Consider the following 16,400-nt stretch of genomic DNA (forward strand, 5'->3'; position numbering starts at 1 on the left):
TGCAGGATTTTGCTGCCACATTCCCGGTCTTCCCCCATTAGGCTGTGAGGGTAGACTCCTTATCTAGAAGTAGGACGGTGGCGTTAAGATGGATAATGGCAATATTACCCAAATGCGAAGGTGGCTAAATCCAATCTTCTAGTGTATGTGAACTTGGTTTGGCTGCTTAAGCAGAGAAAAGCATCCTGTAAGGGGGCCCAGAAAAAGCACCTGAAGAGGCGGGTGCCCATCAAATCCACAGTGGTTCCAAAGTAGCATTCTGGTGCGCTCGGTGAAAGGGTGAGCTACCTACAGTCCTGACTGGGGACCAGATTCAGAACCTCAGTGCTTCTTATCCAACTGATAAGCAGAGACAGCCTGAAGACGCAAAGGGAAGATACGCTGTCATCTGTGGCTGGTTTTGCTTTCGATCTGCCAAAGGAAGCACAGCTCGGCTGCCAGGCATGATGGGAAAGACCGGGAAATTCTGCTTTCCCGGGGACCCGTGGTTTCCCAGGATTCCTGGCCTGCTCCCCCTCCCCTCCCCACTCACCCAGCATGTTCACAGACTGACATTTTATTCCTTATATAGTTTATGAAGGCTAGATAAAAAAACTAAGCTAAGTAGGGTCCTGTGATACACAGTTTCCCGCTTTTCCTAGAGCTAGAAGAGCGGTGTGTGCCCTGGTCCCCACTGCTAGGTCTTCCTCTACCCCAGCAAGCCTCTCCGGTCCCGGGGTGGTTCTGCCTGGCCTCCCCGACCCACTTCTGCTCCCGGAGCCCGGCTTCTCCGGGGGTGCTGCGCAGCCGTCGTCCTGAAGCACGTGTGTTCAAGCCCCCCTTTCCTGGGTTCCACATCCGGATCCTGCAGCTGATGCAGAACATTCTCTGCTGGTTCCTTGAAAAGGGTTGTTACCAGTCAAGGTTTTCAACGTGGTGGCCTGTTGGAAAATGCCTTTATTCTACCCTCACCTTGGCTGACGGACTGTGTAGCCAGATTGCGGGTTCTAGTTTTGGTCTTTTCATTCCCCCTGTTGGAAGCGCCATTCCATCGTCCGCCCCCACCTCCAGCCCCCACCCCAGCACAGCCGCTGAAAGGGTCTGTGCCCCCTTCTTCCCATGTTTGGCCTCATGTGTCTGCCTGTGGTTTCAACCACAGGAAGCCTTTTTGTCCTCTTGCTGTCAGATCCTCAGGTGTCCCCGTGGTTGGACTGGTGTGCGTGCACCCCTCCTGTCCCAGACACATGTTTTTCAGTCCCAGCAGGTGAGCTGTCACACATCTTCGGGAACTCCATCCTCTCCATTTTCTTGTTTTCCTAACTCTTACAGATTGAATGTTGCACTGCCTAGACTGGTCCTCTGATTTTCTTAACTGTCTATGCTTTGTTTTCTGAAAATAGTCTTAATTTTGTCTTCTAGCTGAGTATTTGATTTAGGCTATGATAGTTTTAATTTCTAAGGGCCCTTTATTAGTTCCTTTGTCCTTATTTTCTTTCTTAAACACACACACACGGCTTTTTAAAAAGTGGGTTTAGATTCCCAGCAAAACTGAGGGGACGGTTCAGTGGGTTTCCATATGCCCTCTTTCCCCACCATCAACATCCCCCACCAGAGGGTACCTCTGTCACAGTTGATGAGCCCACGCTCACACATCATCACCCAAAGCCCATAGTTTACATTAGGGTTCGCTCTTAGTGTTAATTCATTGGGTTTGGAACAATGTATAATGACAGGCGTCCATACACAGAGTATCTTCACTGCCCTAAAAAAGCCTCAGCTCCACTTAGTCCTTCCTTCCCCTCCACCCTGCCTGGCAGCCGCTGATCTTTTCACTGTCTTCATAGTTTTGTCTCTCAGAAAGAAGGTCATCTAGTTGGAATCTTACTGTACGTGGACTTTTCAGATGGGCTTCTGTCACTCAGTGACAAGCATGTAGGTTTCCTCCATTTCTTCACGGCCTCATAGCTCATTTCTTTTTAGCGCTAATATTTGATTATTGTGGTGTGCCACAGTTTATTTATCCACCTCCTCAAGAGCATCTTGCTTGCCCCCCAGCACTGGCAGTTATGAACAGAGCTGCTAGAAACAGCTACATGCTGGTATGGACCTAAGTTTTCAACCCCTGTGTGTTCTGCCAGGAGTTGTAGTTTCCGGGTCTTCTGTTTGAGTTGATGTTTGTGTATGTGGGAAGGTAAGGGGTCCATTTTCATTCTCCTGCATGTAGATAACCAAATTTCTCAACTCCACCATTTGTTGAAGAGACTGTCCTCTCCCCATCATGTGTTTTTGGCACCCTCTGTCAAAGATCAGTTGACCATACATGCCTGGGTTTATTTCTGGACCCTCCATTCTGTTCCGTTGGTCTATATATCTGTCTCTCTGCTGGTACCATACTGTATTGATTCCTGTGGCTTCAAAATATATTTTGAAATCAGGAAGTGCGATCGTCAGCTTTATTCTTTGCTCTCATGATTGATTGGCCATTTTTAGTCTCCTGTGGTTCTGTATGAATTTTAGAATTGTTTTTTCTAGTTCTGTAAAACATGCCATTGGGACTTTGATGGGGATCACATTGAATCTATAGATCAGTTTGGGTAGCGTGGACATTTTAGTAATTCTTCTTCCAATCCATGAACATGGGATGTCTTTCCATTTGTGTCTTTCATTTCTTTCATCAATGTTTATGGAGTTTTTCACTTCTTAGTTTATTCCTAAGTATTTTATTCTTTTTTATGTAAATGGGATTGTTTCCCTAATTTCCTTTTCAGGTAGTTTGTTGTTAGTGTATAGACACGTGACTTTTTGTATATTGATTTTGTATCCTGCAACTTTTATTAAATTTATTAGCTTTAACAGTTTTTTTTTTATTTTTTATTTATTTTTGGAGTTTTTTTTGCTTTGTTTTGGGGGGGAATCTTTAGAGAGTTTTCGATATATAAGATCATGTTACCTGCAGACAGGGCTGGTTTTATTTCTTCCTTTCCAATTTGGATGCATTTTATTTTTTTGTGGTTAAGTGCTCTGGTTCGGACTTCCAGTACTATGTTGAATAAAAGTAGTGAAAGTAAAAGGCATCCTTGTCTTGTTGCAGATTTTTACTGCTGAGTATGATGTTAACTGTTGGCTTTTCATACATGATCTTTATTATGTTGAAGTACTTTCTATTTACAGTTGAGAACTTGGTTTATTGTTTTTAAGCATGAAAGGGTGTCGAATTTTGCCAGACACCTTTTCTTCATCTGTTGAGATGATTGTGTGATTTTTATGCTTTATTCTGTTAATGTAGGTGAATCACATGAATTGATTTTTGTTTGTTGAACCATCCTTGTATTCAGGGGAAAATACCACTTGGTCCTGGTGTATGTTTCTTTTAATGTGCTGTTGGATTTGGTTTGCTATTGTTTTGTTGAGGATTTTTATATCTGTTTTCATAAGGGACATTGTTCTGTAGTTTTCTTGTAGTATCTGTGTCTGGCTTTGGTGTCAGGATAATGCTGACCTCATAGAATGAGTTTAGAAGTGTTTCCTCCTCTTAAATTTTTTTGGAAGAGTTTGAGAAGGATTGGCCTGAATTCTTCCTTCAGTGTTTGGTAGAGTTTACTAGTGAAGCCATCTGGTCCTGGACTTCTATTTGTTGGCTGGTTTTTGATTACTGATTCAACTTCAGTATTAGTTATAGGTCTGTGAAGACTTAATAAAATCAGAAATGAAGGAGGAGACATTACAACCAATGCCACAGAAATAAAAATGACTATAGGAGACTATAAACAATCATATGCCAACAAACTGGACAGCCTAGAGAGGATGCACTCCCGGAAACATACAACCCACCAACTGGACAGCCTAGAGAGGATGCACTCCTGGAAACATACAACCTACCAAGACTGAATCACGAAGAAACAGCACACCACTTACAAGGCCAGACTCAATCTGCAGGAGTGCTCCGGGGGGCAGGTGTGTTAGTGGCACATCTTCATCTTGAGGAAGGATTTTGTTGGGAGGAGGGACTTGAGACCTCAAACTGATAAAGAAGCAAAATTCAAACTAAATGAAATGTTTGGGTTTCATTATGCTTCCTTTTACTGCATCCCCCCCCCTTTTTTTTTTAAAGATTTTATTTATTTATTTGATAGAGCAAGAGAACACAAGCAGGGGGAACAGTAGAGGGAGAGGGAGAAGCAGACTCCCCACTAAACAGGGAGCCCAATGCGGGGCTCCATCCCAGGACCCTGGGATCAAGACCTGAGCTGAAGGCAGATGCTTAACCATCTGAGACACCCAGGCGCCCCACCCCCCCTTTTTTTTTTTAAAGATTTTATTTATTTATTTGAGAGAGAGAATGAGATAGAGAGAGAGAGCATGAGAGGGGGGAGGGTCAGAGGGTGAAGCAGGCTCCCTGCCTAGCAGGGAGCCCGATGTGGGACTCGATCCCGGGACTCCAGGATCATGACCTGAGCCGAAGGCAGTGGCTTAACCAACTGAGCCACACAGGCGCCCCATCCATCCCCTTGTTTTGATTGTCATCCTTGAGAATGTCATGCGGAATGAACTAGGAAGGAGGAAACAGGCACGTTCACAAGCCTGCTGCAAGACACATGAACCTCCAAGAGCTTTAAAAGAAAGGGGCCACAGGAACGTTGGCAAGGTTGCAGGTCTTACGTGAACGTGGTCACTGCTTGTTTTCCAAGTAACAACAGCAACCAGGTAAGGCCAGACAACAGCAGAGATCCGCAAGGACCTCACTTCATCCAACTAAGGAGACTTGGGCCCTCCATTCTCACCCCACCTCCCTTCTCGTGTCCATCAGCCCGGATCCTAAAAATACCTGGCCCACTGTGCAGCCCCCTCTCTCTGGACCAAGTTGGGTGGCGGAGCTTTGCCGTGTGGATGTGATTTTTTTCAGTTCTGGGACATTCCAAAGAGATGTGACTTTACAGGCTGATCAGATGGGAGCAAGCATGTACACTTACTGGGGGCCCCAACGCCCCTTGGGTTCTTCTTAATAGTAGTCCCACACACGAAAACCTGTAAAACTGCCTGCCTTGCAAGGCCTTATTCTTGTAAGAGTATCGCCAGGTTGTGCAAAGGCATTCTATTCAAGTTACTCCAACACTTTATAAGTTCTGAACGAGAGCCGCTCGCACCATAATGTACATACACGTTCCCTGGCATCTTGGTAAAGGTTAGATTCTGATTCAGCAGGTCTGGGGTGCAGCCTGAGATTCTGCATTTATCACCGAATCCTGGTGACGCTAATGCTGCTGGTCCACAGACCCACACTTTGAGTAGTAAAATCTAAATGTCAGCCCACATGGGAAGAGTTAATTTGCCCTTGGTAGCTACTCAATGAAAGTATTAACCATTTGACCAACACTGAAATATATTTGCATAAGTAAAGAAGACTGTGTTCTGCTCTCCTGTCAAGATCATACACAAGATCATACACGTGTACACACACACACCTTTGTAAAGTCAGAACAGGAAGGACAAATAGAAAAGTGAAAGCAATTGGACTTGTTGAGGTGACAAGCCTTTTGGAGAATTTCAGTTTCAAAGTGGTTACATGTTTGTGGAATCAGCAATTAAAAGGAAAAAAGTACTCAATCCAGAAAGTAAACCACTGCTTTGAGCTGTTTATCGTCTACTCTAAAAAGTTTTAGAACTTAATCATTTTGGGAAGAATTTATGGCTTACTGAGAAAAGCCTGGAGGTTGATAGAGTTCATGTAGGAAGTTGGCTGAAGGACAAAGCAGCTCTTACAATTATTTAAGCAGGAAACGATTCAGTCAGTGGAGACTGGTTCCTTCCGTGGTGTCATCTGGGAGGTGAGAACCATTTGTCCTTCAGAGCCACCAAGCTGGCTGCTCTTGGAGTTGGGTGGTGTCACTGTGCCACGGCGGAGTGCACTCTCTCTCGGCATGACTTTGACCACTGGCCCCAGCCCAGCCATCCGAAAGAGGGAAGTCATCCAGCTGGGAAGGCACCTTCCTTATCTGAAGGACTGTTTGAGGCTGGAGGCATCATCGAATCAGCAGGGAGGTTCCCAGGGGACCACTTGAAAGGAAATGGTCCTCTGGGTGCAGAAGCTCTCCATAAAGACACGGCATTTTTTTTGACTTTGTAGTCAGGCTTTGCTGTGTCCCAGGCATGACCTGCAAGATGGCCTACCAGCTCTGAAATCCCCTCTTCTGACAAGCGCCGGGCTCAACATGCCTGTGTGGATGGACGGGGACACTGTCCACCTACAGACTGACCCTCTGACAAACCAGCTCATCTTCACCTGGCCAGTAGAATTGGCTTGAGTTCCAATAAAAACTCCCAGGGCGAGGTTTAATAATGACAGTGACCACCAGGACACCATTTCGACATTTCCGGTTTCCAAAATGCCCTCCTGTCCATGATCTGATTGCATCTCACTAGAGCCTTGAGGCAGATAACAAAATGCCCATTTCATAGACCAAAAGACAGGCTCCCTGAGGTTACTGAAGTGCCCCAGTCCTCACAGGGAGGGCAAGAGGAGGATCCCATATGGGCATTCTGGCTAGAATAAAACACTTTTTCTAATTTAGCTCCTCCTCTGTTTTTATTTCCTAATTACTGAGTTTAAAAAGTAATTTTAAAAAACCCTTTTTGAGTAAATAAGTCAAAAACAGTAACATAAATTGCAACCTTCACTGAGGTTATTTCAATAAAATATTTTTAGTAGCGTTAGAACTGCAAAGTATATCCTGAAAACTTCATTGTTGTTTCCAGGCTAAATCATGTCCCCCTGGGCACTGGAGCAACGCCTGTCCGTGTCCTCGTGACCCCTTCCCTCCAGGGAAGCCTTTGTGCTGGTCTTTATACATTTGCAGGTGCAGGGCCCAACCTGAGATTTCTGGGCTCCGCCCTGACATTCAGACCCTGGATTTTTAGTGTCTGGGATGTGTGTGTCCACAGCTGAACACTCCCTGGCTCAGACTCTAAACCTGCCTGATCTTTTCTCCATGAGCTTTAATGCAAATCCTGGGGGCCTGAGGGGGCGGAGCCAGGTCAGTGGCCAGGACATGCCCACCACGGTGTCCGTCAAAGCCTGGAGGAGCCAGCTGCGGAGAGAGGGAGGGAACTCAGGCCCGGAGGGTCCCAGGCGATGACTGGGAGAGGCTGGTCTGGAGCCCACAGGTGGCACAAAATGACCATTTTATGTTTAATGTTAACATTGGCAGTTTAATAATAATGTGAGAAGCTGGCTGACCTCGCAACTCACCTGCTCATCCAGAAGCAGCTCACAGAACTCCAGGAGGACCAATTTCTGCCACTCACAGGCTCACGAACGTCACCTTGGTGGCCAGGGCCCTGCACCAGTGGGTGACCCAGGGGTAGGGAAGCTGAAAGAGAAAGTGGTTGGCGTTGGCCCTCAGCCTGGCATCAGCATAACGTCCACCAGAGGGCACCACCAGACAGCAGATGTCCACACACGGCTCTGGCCACAGACACTCCTGCAGCCAGGGCTCATCCGGCCAGGTGGTCCACTAATGCTTACTGAATGCCTACTGTGCGCCTGTGAGGCCTCTGCCCTCAGTAGACACGGATACAAGAAATTAAATGTATAATTATATCCTGTGATTCGTGCTATAAATGAACAGCAGCAGGGAGAGGGAACACCAGGGTGGACATCATGGGGAAAGAGGAATCAGGGAAGGGCCCTGGGGGAGGGAACAGCCTTCCAGGTGGAGGCAATAGCACATGCAAAGGCCCTGGGGCAGGGAAGGGCTGGCTGGTGGTGAGTTTTGTCTCTTTAACATCAGCCTGGAATTGGAGCTGCTTAAAACAAGAGAATGCTCTAGTGGAAGGAGCTGACAGAGCTCACGTGGCCCAGCCTGCTGGGCTCAGAGAAGGTGCCGGGGGGGGGGCGGGGGGGTGCTCACACACGCACACACCACTGGTTACCAGCTGAAGTAGGTTACCTAAAGATCAGGCTAGCCATCTCCCCCAGGGCCCAGGAGCAAAGCAGATGGGCTTCTGAAGATCAGGGACTTCAGACATTTCCCTCCGGGGTGGGTTGTTAGGGCTCCTCGGGTGGGCAGGGGTGGGAGCAGGGGAGGCATCTGCTGTGGAAAGCACCCTGGAGGTACAGGGGAAGGGGTCTGAGTAGCCGGGAGGCGTCTGTGCATGGCCTTTCTCGGCACCGGGGACAATGGTGTACTGGGTGGCCTTGACAGCTATCCGGTAAGGGACTCTGTTCAGCACCCCAGAAAGCTCAGCCATCAGGCGGCCTCCGGGAGGGTTACTCCACGGGCAGGTTTGGCTCTGCGTGCCCATGGGATAGGGCTGAAAGAGCCTGCCAGGCGCGGCTGCAGTTCCCACACCTGCCACCCTCCAGCTGCGTGACTTGGGGCAGGCATCTTCCCCTCTATGCTTCGGTGTCCTCATCTGCAAAGTGATGCTGTCACAGTCCTCCCCCATGCAGCCCGCGGGAGGTGTAGGGCCGTAAGGGCTGGCCGGGATGCCCATGCGCCTTGGTGTCTGTTAGGGGGCGCAGGGCTTCGTGGCCACAGCAAGACCTCACACCCCGCCCAACAAGCCGCGGGTGGTTGCACTCCTCGTCCATGTCTTTTGCCCTTTTCTTGGTTTTTCTGGACTAACACAGTGTTCTCAGTTAAGATGGTCTTGCAGGCTTTTTTTTTTTTAACACAAAAACTTAACCAGCTAAACAAAACCAAGTCCATTTATAACAAAGTCCCACCAGAGCAAACATTTGCAATCCCCCACAAATTTAAACAGGCTGCAGCTCATGTCTTTAAAAGCCACCAGCGTCTTCATGTTTGTCTAGGCCTTTCTCTCTGCTGGGAGGTACTTTTCCATCTGCCCTCCTTTCTCCCAGCAGAGCCCAAGGAGGTGGGGGCGGCCGTCCAGGTACTGGACCAGGGGTGGGCAATCTGCCCCTGGCTACAGGAGAGGCTGCAAGCTGGTGGTGTGACCTGGATGTGTCCCCGTGGCATTGGTAAAATACCTTGAGTCAGTCACTCCCATGTACAAATCAGGAGAGTTCACCTGGAAATGCAGATTCACGGGTTCCCTGGGCCCCCATTCTTACCGGCCACCCTGCCTGTAGCTGGCGGTCACTCCCCTAAATGCACGCCCGCCCAGGACAGCATTTGCATCTTTTTTTTTTTTTAAGTAAGCTCTGTGCCCAATGTGGGGCTTAAACTCACAACCCCGAGATCAAGAGTCACACGCTCCACCAACTGAGCCAGCCAGGTGCTCCTTGTTTTCTTTTTTAAATAACCTATTGAAGCGAGATTCACATAACCTAAAATTAACCACTTTAAAGTGAACAGTCAAGTGGCAGTTTGTGCCCTCAGCGTGTCGGGCACCCCCCCGAGAAACCCTGTGCCCACAAGCTGTCACTCCCCACTCCTCTGCCCTGGCAGCTGTGTGTCTACTTGGCGTCTATGGAGCTGCCTCTGCCGGGCATTCCTTACAGACGGGATCGCACGAATGTGGCTGCCTTCCCTCACTGAGCCTGTCTTCGGGGTTCATCCAAGTTGTAGCCTGGGTCAGAGCTCCCTCCTTTTCATGGCTGAGCAGTACCCCGGCCCGTGTGTGTGCACACGTTACACGCATCCACCACAGTATCATACCACTCCCGTTTGCCCCTCTGGGCCTTGCTCCCACCCCACCGAGACTTGCTGGCTCTCTGCAACCCTGAGGGCCACTCGGATCAGCAGCCAGCATCCTCCCCGGGAGCAGAGTCTCAGACCGGGGTCCACAGAGCCATTTCTTGGCCAGTCCCTGCCCTGGGCATCTCTCACACCCATGCACGCACACGCACGTGTCTGCTGCATCACGGCCGCCCAATGCCGCTGGGCACTTTGCTGTCCTTCCCATCCGCACAGAGAGCTCCATCTCCTTCCCTGCTGCACACGACGCAGCACCGTGACCCTCAGGTGTGGGCCAGCCCGGCCAGCACTCCCACACGTGGCCTGGCCAAGCCCTGGGCCCCAGGCAGGCCTGGAAAGGAATATCCTCTAGTTTCCTGGCCTCTGACCTCCCAGAGCCAACACCTGACAGCGTTGGCCGCCACGGGGCCTCATGGACATGGGGGAGATGCCTGTTAATCGAATGAATGAAAAAGTGATTGGCTACTTCTCACTCATTGTTTAAGGCCTAGAGCAGATGTCGCCTCCTCCAGGAAGCCTTCCCAGGGTCTCGGCCCTTCCTCTAGGCCCCCAGGCCCATATGCACAGCACATAAGCCCATTGGCTGTGGCTGACGGGCACTGTGTTGGCAACCACCACACTCGCCTCCATTCCTCCTGATACCTCCAGGAGTGGGCAGGACCCCTAGCACAGAGCGGTGAACAGTGAGCCCACAAGGCCTGGCACACAGCCAGGGGATGAACGGATGGCAAGAGTCATCTCTGCCATCATCAACGCCAAATCTAAGCACACCTAACAGTTTGTTTCCACACAGCTCTGCAATCATACCCATTTTGCAGATGAGAAACTGAGGCTGAGAGTCAGCATCTTACCCGAGGTCACACAGTTCGTAAAGTGGGAGCTGGCTGACTCCAGCTCTTCCCCACTCTGAACCTTGCTCCCGCCCTCCTGTTGGGGCCGGAGGGGACACACAGGAGCAGAGTGTGCTGGGAAGTCAAGGGGGTGAGCTGAGGTTCAGGGGGAAACATGGCCTGCGTCTCAGAGATGCCAGCAGGGAGGGTGAGGACAAGGGGGAGAGGTGACCCTGAGGCAGTGTTCTATCTGCACACACACTGTGTGTCCAACCAAGGCCCTCGGACAGTGGGAGGGAAGAAACCCCCACTGGGCCCTCCCCAAAGCAGTGGGCTAGCCCCATAGCCCCCAGTCCCTCCTGAGGCTGGGGCTGCCATATTGGCCGCAAAGTCCAGGTTATGATCTGCCCCCCTCTCACCTCTCCCTTGGGGAGAGGGAGGGAGACACACGTTCTCTAAGGGGAAACTCTGAAGATGTCAAGGGCTTCAGTTAAAAGAGGAGAAAAGAAGCTGAGAGGAGCCAGGGGCTGGTGAGACGGGGACACACACACGTGAAGGGGCCCCCCACCAATTACAGGATGTCTTGTCTTCACCCACTCGGCTTCCTCCTTGCTTTCCAAACAGAATTCTGTTGTTCCCAGGCTGGTGCCAGGTCCTAGGCAGAATTGGGGAGAGATGGAGGGAGCCAGGACCTACAGAGGCAGGAGAACGCAGGTGAGAGCTCTCACCCTTCTTGCGGAGAATCTAGATCTTAGAGAAAGGGATGAGAAAACAAGCAAAACTGGGGACAAGAAGCTCATCTTCATCAGAAAGCAGGGCTGAGGCTGGGAGGGGGCGAGAGGTAAACACGAAAGCTGGATTTGGGGGGTGAGGTCTGGGGTGAGTGAATAAGGGAGGCATCCTGGGGTCGCTGCAGGATTTGGGAAACAAAACTGTGGGTGAAAAAGTAGATTCCTTTAATCTTTTAGGGAATTGCAAGTAAAAATTCAAACTCCTTTGTCTCCCATCGGTGACTAGATCACACTTCTCTCCAACACTCTCCAGACTGTGCTGTCAGGTAACCTGGGTCATAGTAGGGTTACATCCACAAAGCCCATCTCACAACAAGGAAATAATTTAATCCTCATCACGGCTCAGAGGCCGGGGCTGCCATTATCCCACACCAAAGATGACAGAACAGAGACACAAAGAGGTCATGTGAGTTGCCCAAGGTCACAGAGCCAGAACGGGGCCATGCCGGGACAAAGCCCGGGTTCTCCTGCCTCCAAATCCTGACCTCTTTTCTCTCCCCAGCTCTGCCCCTGGGGAAGGATCCAATGACACTGAATCGTCTCTTTTTCAGAGTTTAATATTTTGGGCCAAATCTGAGTGAGGTTTGCTGTTTCCTCTGAAAAGTTTGGCCTGACCTCAGGGCACCGATGCCTGGTCACTGGCAAGAGTCCTCCACTGGCAGGGATGGGCTAGTGGGCAGGCTGCTCTGGACACGATTCAATAGAAACTCAGATAACCCAATAAAAGCTCTCATTTACCTTTGTGGTCAAAACACACAGGACAGTTTAAAGGTGTCAAGTAGGATAATGCCCACTGCGGGCATGGAAGTGGGCACCTCTAGTCTCTGCCGGTGGGAGGTTAAATCCGTACAACTTTTTGGAGAGCAACTTGACACTATGAATCCAGTGTCTTTAAAAATACAAAGTCTTTGACTCAGCCACTCCACTTCTAGGAACATAGCCCAAGGAAATAATCCTGTACAATGTAATTGTTCTCATTCACACACTGATGGAGTTCAGACGGAGGGTCCTATGTGGTCAATGGAGTTCACGTCTAACTGGTTAACTAGAACATTTGTTCTTCCACGGACATTTTGTTTCCCCTCAAAATGGAAGAGCACTTGGGCTATTTTTTTTTTTTTTAAGATTTTATTTATTTATTTGAGAGAGAGAGTGAGAGAGAGAGAGAGCACAAGAGGGAGGAGCGGGAGAGGGAGAAGCAGACTCCCTGCGGAGCAGGTAGCCCGATGCGGGACTCGATCCCCGGACTCCAGGATCATGACCCGAGCCGAAGGCAGTCGCTTAACCAACTGAGCCACCCAGGCGCCCTTGGGCTATTTTTAAAAATAGCACCTAATTATGCATATAAATTTCTACTGATTTCATGGCCTGGCTTCCAATTCCAAAAGCCACAGGATTCTCAGTCTGGAGAGGACCTTACAGGTTTTTGAGTCCAACATTTCCCAAAGGGTATCACATAAGAGGTTAAAGGGTAGGTGAGAATGAATGCTTTTGCATTGGAATGCATTCAGGAAAATGGAACATGCTCTTCCCTGCAGGACTTCTCAGGGCCTTTGCTATATGATGGGCATTGCAAGTCTCCGCCATGCAGATAGAGGGTGCAGTGTTTCTGGGCCATGTTTGGCCACTGCATTCATTTTCTGGGGCGGCTGTAACAAAGTATCAAGAGCTGGGCGGCATAAAATAAAAGACATTCTTTCATAGTTCTGGTGGCTAGAGGCCCAAGAGCAAGGTATCAGGAGGGCCAAGCTCTCTCTGACAGCTCCAGGGGAGGATCCTTCCTTGCTCTTCCAGTTCTTGGTGGCCCCGGGCATCCCTTGGCTGTCTTCACATGCTTATCTGCCCTCCGTATCATGTCCAAACTTCCTCTTCTTACGAGGACCCCAGTCATCACGCCCACCCCTCTCTAGTAGGACCTCATCTAAACTTGACATCTGCCAAGACTCTGTTTCCAAATAAGCTCACACGCACAGGTTCCAGATGGACATGAATTGTGGGGGGACACTATTCACCCCAATACAGATGGAAAGCCCTCGGAGGCTTCTAAGCAGGGGAGGCACGGGAGCATACCTCCACCTGCTGCACTGGGACAGACCACAGAGGTGAGGGTGGGCACAGGGACAGCAGCGAGGAGCTCCCTGCAAGGTCCGGGCGAGAGGACGCGTGGCTCAGGCCAGGTGGAGGAGTACAGGTAGGGGAGGTGGTTGGCCTTGGGCTGCATTTTGAAGGGGGAGTAACCGGCGGTGACCCAACATTTGAATGTGTGACTCAAGGAAATGAGGCATCAATGTTACCCAACTTTCTGTGCCCTGCAGGACACACCTGCCTCCGTGTCACCATGGGAGGCTATAAATACCAGGACCTTGAGCAAGCCGCTCCTCCTCTCAGGGCCCTGTTGTCCTCTCTTGAGATACGGGGCTCCAGGGCTCGAAGGTGGTCATTTGGCGGTTGCCCTCCCAGCCCCCGTGGCTCTGCAGAAACAGCGCCCCGCCCACACGCACGATGCCCACGGGGCCTTCCTGGCAGCCGGTGTGTGCCTGGCGCATTCGAGGGAGGGGAGGCCGGACCCGGTCTGACCCTCCCTGGGATGGGCGCCGCTGTGGGTGCTCGAGCAGACAACAGGGCCTGCACAGTGCAGGAGAGGTCACCTGGGTGGGGAGACTCCTGTGGCTTCTGGTGGCTTTCGGTGGCTGTGCGGCTTGGGCTGGGCTGACCAGCGGGGCTCGAGGAGTCCGGCGGCCACAACCTCAGGCCTGGAGCCTGCTTCTGTTTCGACAGGGCTAAGGGTGGTTTGCACTCATGGAAACAGGTCGTGCTGCCCAGGCTCAAGTCACCTCCCAAGCTCTCCACGAAGCAGGTCACAGAGCCAGGCAACTGTCCTAATTTGAGCTCTGAAATTTCTTGCAGACCTCTCCCTTCTGCCGGGAATTTGGAGGACTTGGTCCAACATCTGGGCAGGAAGGAGGCTGACCTGCTTCCATGCACCGGACCGGCCGGGAGCAAGAGACAAGGCGGGGAGGTGTGGAGCGACTACGTGGGCGTTGGGAATGCTCTGAGACTTGGTTTTTCCATCTGCGAGATGGGCCGTCGCTGGCCACCTTCCCTTCACAAAAGGACAGCTTAACCCCCAACAACGAAGGAAGCACATAAGCTGTGAAGAAAGGCCAGCCCTTGAATCTGGACATGCTCCATTGGGAGGACGCCGGCCCATTTTCTCGGGTTCCCTCAGAGCGCTGACTGTGGGGAATGGGAGACAGAGGCAGTGAGCATGTGTCCCGGGGCTGCTGTGAGAAAGTGCCACAAACTGGGAGCTTAGCAGACATGCAGTTCCGGAGGCTGGAAGTCCAGAATCAAGGTGTGCACAGGCCGCGTTCTCTCCCAAGGACCGTCGCCTGCTGTCCTGGCTTCTGGTGCCACCAGCAATCTTGGCGTCCCTTGGCTCACGGACTCATCCTCCCATCTCCGCCTCATCACCACATGGTCTTCTCCTGGGGTATCTAAGTTCCTCTCTTCTGATAAGGACCCCCGGCACTGGATTCAAGCCCACCCTCATCCAGCATGACCCCTAATTTAACTTGACATCGGCCAAGACCCTATTTCCAAACAAGGCCACTTACAGCTTTGGGGTAATGGATCTTTTTACAGGGCGTGTCCTTCCCATGGTGCCAGTGAGGTGTCAGAAAGGCTGGGTGGAGGGACGATTCCGTCTTGGCCATGTCTGGGGTTGGGGGACCACCAGGCACAGCTGGGGAGCCCTGGGCTGTCCCACCTGCCCTCACAGATGGAGGTTCCCCACGTCTCCCCTGCAAGGGGCAGCCAGCCTGAGGTCAGCCAGCTGCGCATTGGCGAAGCTACGCCAGAATGCAGAGCTCCGGTGCCAGACCAGGGCTGGGCTGTGACCTGGGGAAGGAAGCTCAGCATTTTAGCCCCAGCCCTGCACACAGGCCCAGTGGAGAATGGGCGGCTAGAGCGGAAATTCATGGCGGAGGGAAATCGGCGCCTTTGCCTGTTGGATGGCAGAAGGCCTTGACCTTGCATCAGGGCCCCACGTGACTTCCCAGGCCGCATGCACAGACCCACAGCAGCTGCCCCCCTCTGGCCAATCCTCTGGACGGGGACCAAGGACTGAGTTGGCTCACAGGCTCCCTGGAGGCTGGCTCTGCAGGGAATGTTTGCCAACCCAAACGATACACTTCCCAGAGAGGTGTGGGGACCTGCCTGAGGTCACACAGCCATCAGTCAGGGCCTACGTGAGGGGCCAGGGGCCTTGCCTTCCGTTCTGCCAGTGGGATCCTCATAGCCTTCATCCATGGAGTTGGCGTCTGTCGGGGAGGTCTTCGCACAGGGGAAGCAGGATGGACTTGATAACGGCTCCACAGTGGCAATCGGGAAGAAAGGATCACCCTCGCACGCCCATCCTACCTGTGAGCAGCCGGGTGCTCTGGGCAGCTGGACTCAGCCAAGGGTTCTGTCCCCAGTCAAGCCTCTCGGGTGTCCTGTCCTGTCACTGAGCCTCAGCTTCCAGAGCTGTGATAGGATCGCAAGTTCAATGTCATCGGTGGTCATGAGGATTCGGGATTCCCTCCCAACAGCACCAGCACATAGTAGGTGCCCGAGAAAGGTGCCATTTCCATTTTTTATTGCTGCTGTAATCAATTTCCACAAACTCAGCAGCTTAAACAGCACAGATTTATTGTCTTCAGCCTAGAGGTTAGAGGTTCAACACGGGTCTCCTTGGGCTCAATCAAGGTGTTGGTGGGGCTGCGCTCCTTCTGGGGGACAACCTACTCCTTGCCCTTCCAGCTTCTAGAGGGGTTATTCCTGGGCTCACAGCCCTCCCCCAGAGCTCAGAGCCAGCAACACTGTATCTCTGTGCTCAGACCCAGCAACATTGTGTATCTGTGCTCAGAGCCAGCAACACTGTATCTCTCTGAGCCTTCCCCTCTTTCTCTGGAAAAGTTGAGCCCATTTGGGCAACCCAGGATAACCTCCCTATCACAAGGCCCCAAACTCAATCCCATCTGCAAAGTCCCTTTTGCCACGCGAGGTCACATACACACAGGTTCCGGGAATTAGGGCAAGGACGTCTGGGGGGTGTTATTTTGCTGACCACAGGTGAGTGGAGCTGAATTCCATCA

General features: G+C 51.3%; 1 protein-coding gene across 4 annotated transcripts in view; it reads right to left on the minus strand.

The window, feature by feature from the left end:
- Positions 1–16,400, minus strand: part of CRISPLD2 (cysteine rich secretory protein LCCL domain containing 2) — a 139,537-nt gene that overhangs the window by 18,076 nt on the left and 105,061 nt on the right. For 2 of the 4 annotated variants that reach the window (XR_014140765.1, XM_081806286.1), the window contains one exon: positions 6,660–7,346. Coding sequence is in view for 1 of the 4 variants with exons in the window: in XM_081806286.1 (XP_081662412.1) it covers positions 7,295–7,346 (52 nt within the window). In the remaining 3 variants the exon portion in view is untranslated. Of the gene's footprint in view, positions 1–6,659; positions 7,347–16,400 lie in introns of those variants that run through there. The other 2 variants (XR_014140763.1, XR_014140764.1) reach the window with 2 other exon arrangements.

The sequence above is a fragment of the Leptonychotes weddellii genome, chromosome 16 (genome assembly GCF_054177405.1).
Source record: "Leptonychotes weddellii isolate Sample4059 chromosome 16, ASM5417740v2, whole genome shotgun sequence".
NCBI classification, from domain to species: domain Eukaryota; kingdom Metazoa; phylum Chordata; class Mammalia; order Carnivora; family Phocidae; genus Leptonychotes; species Leptonychotes weddellii.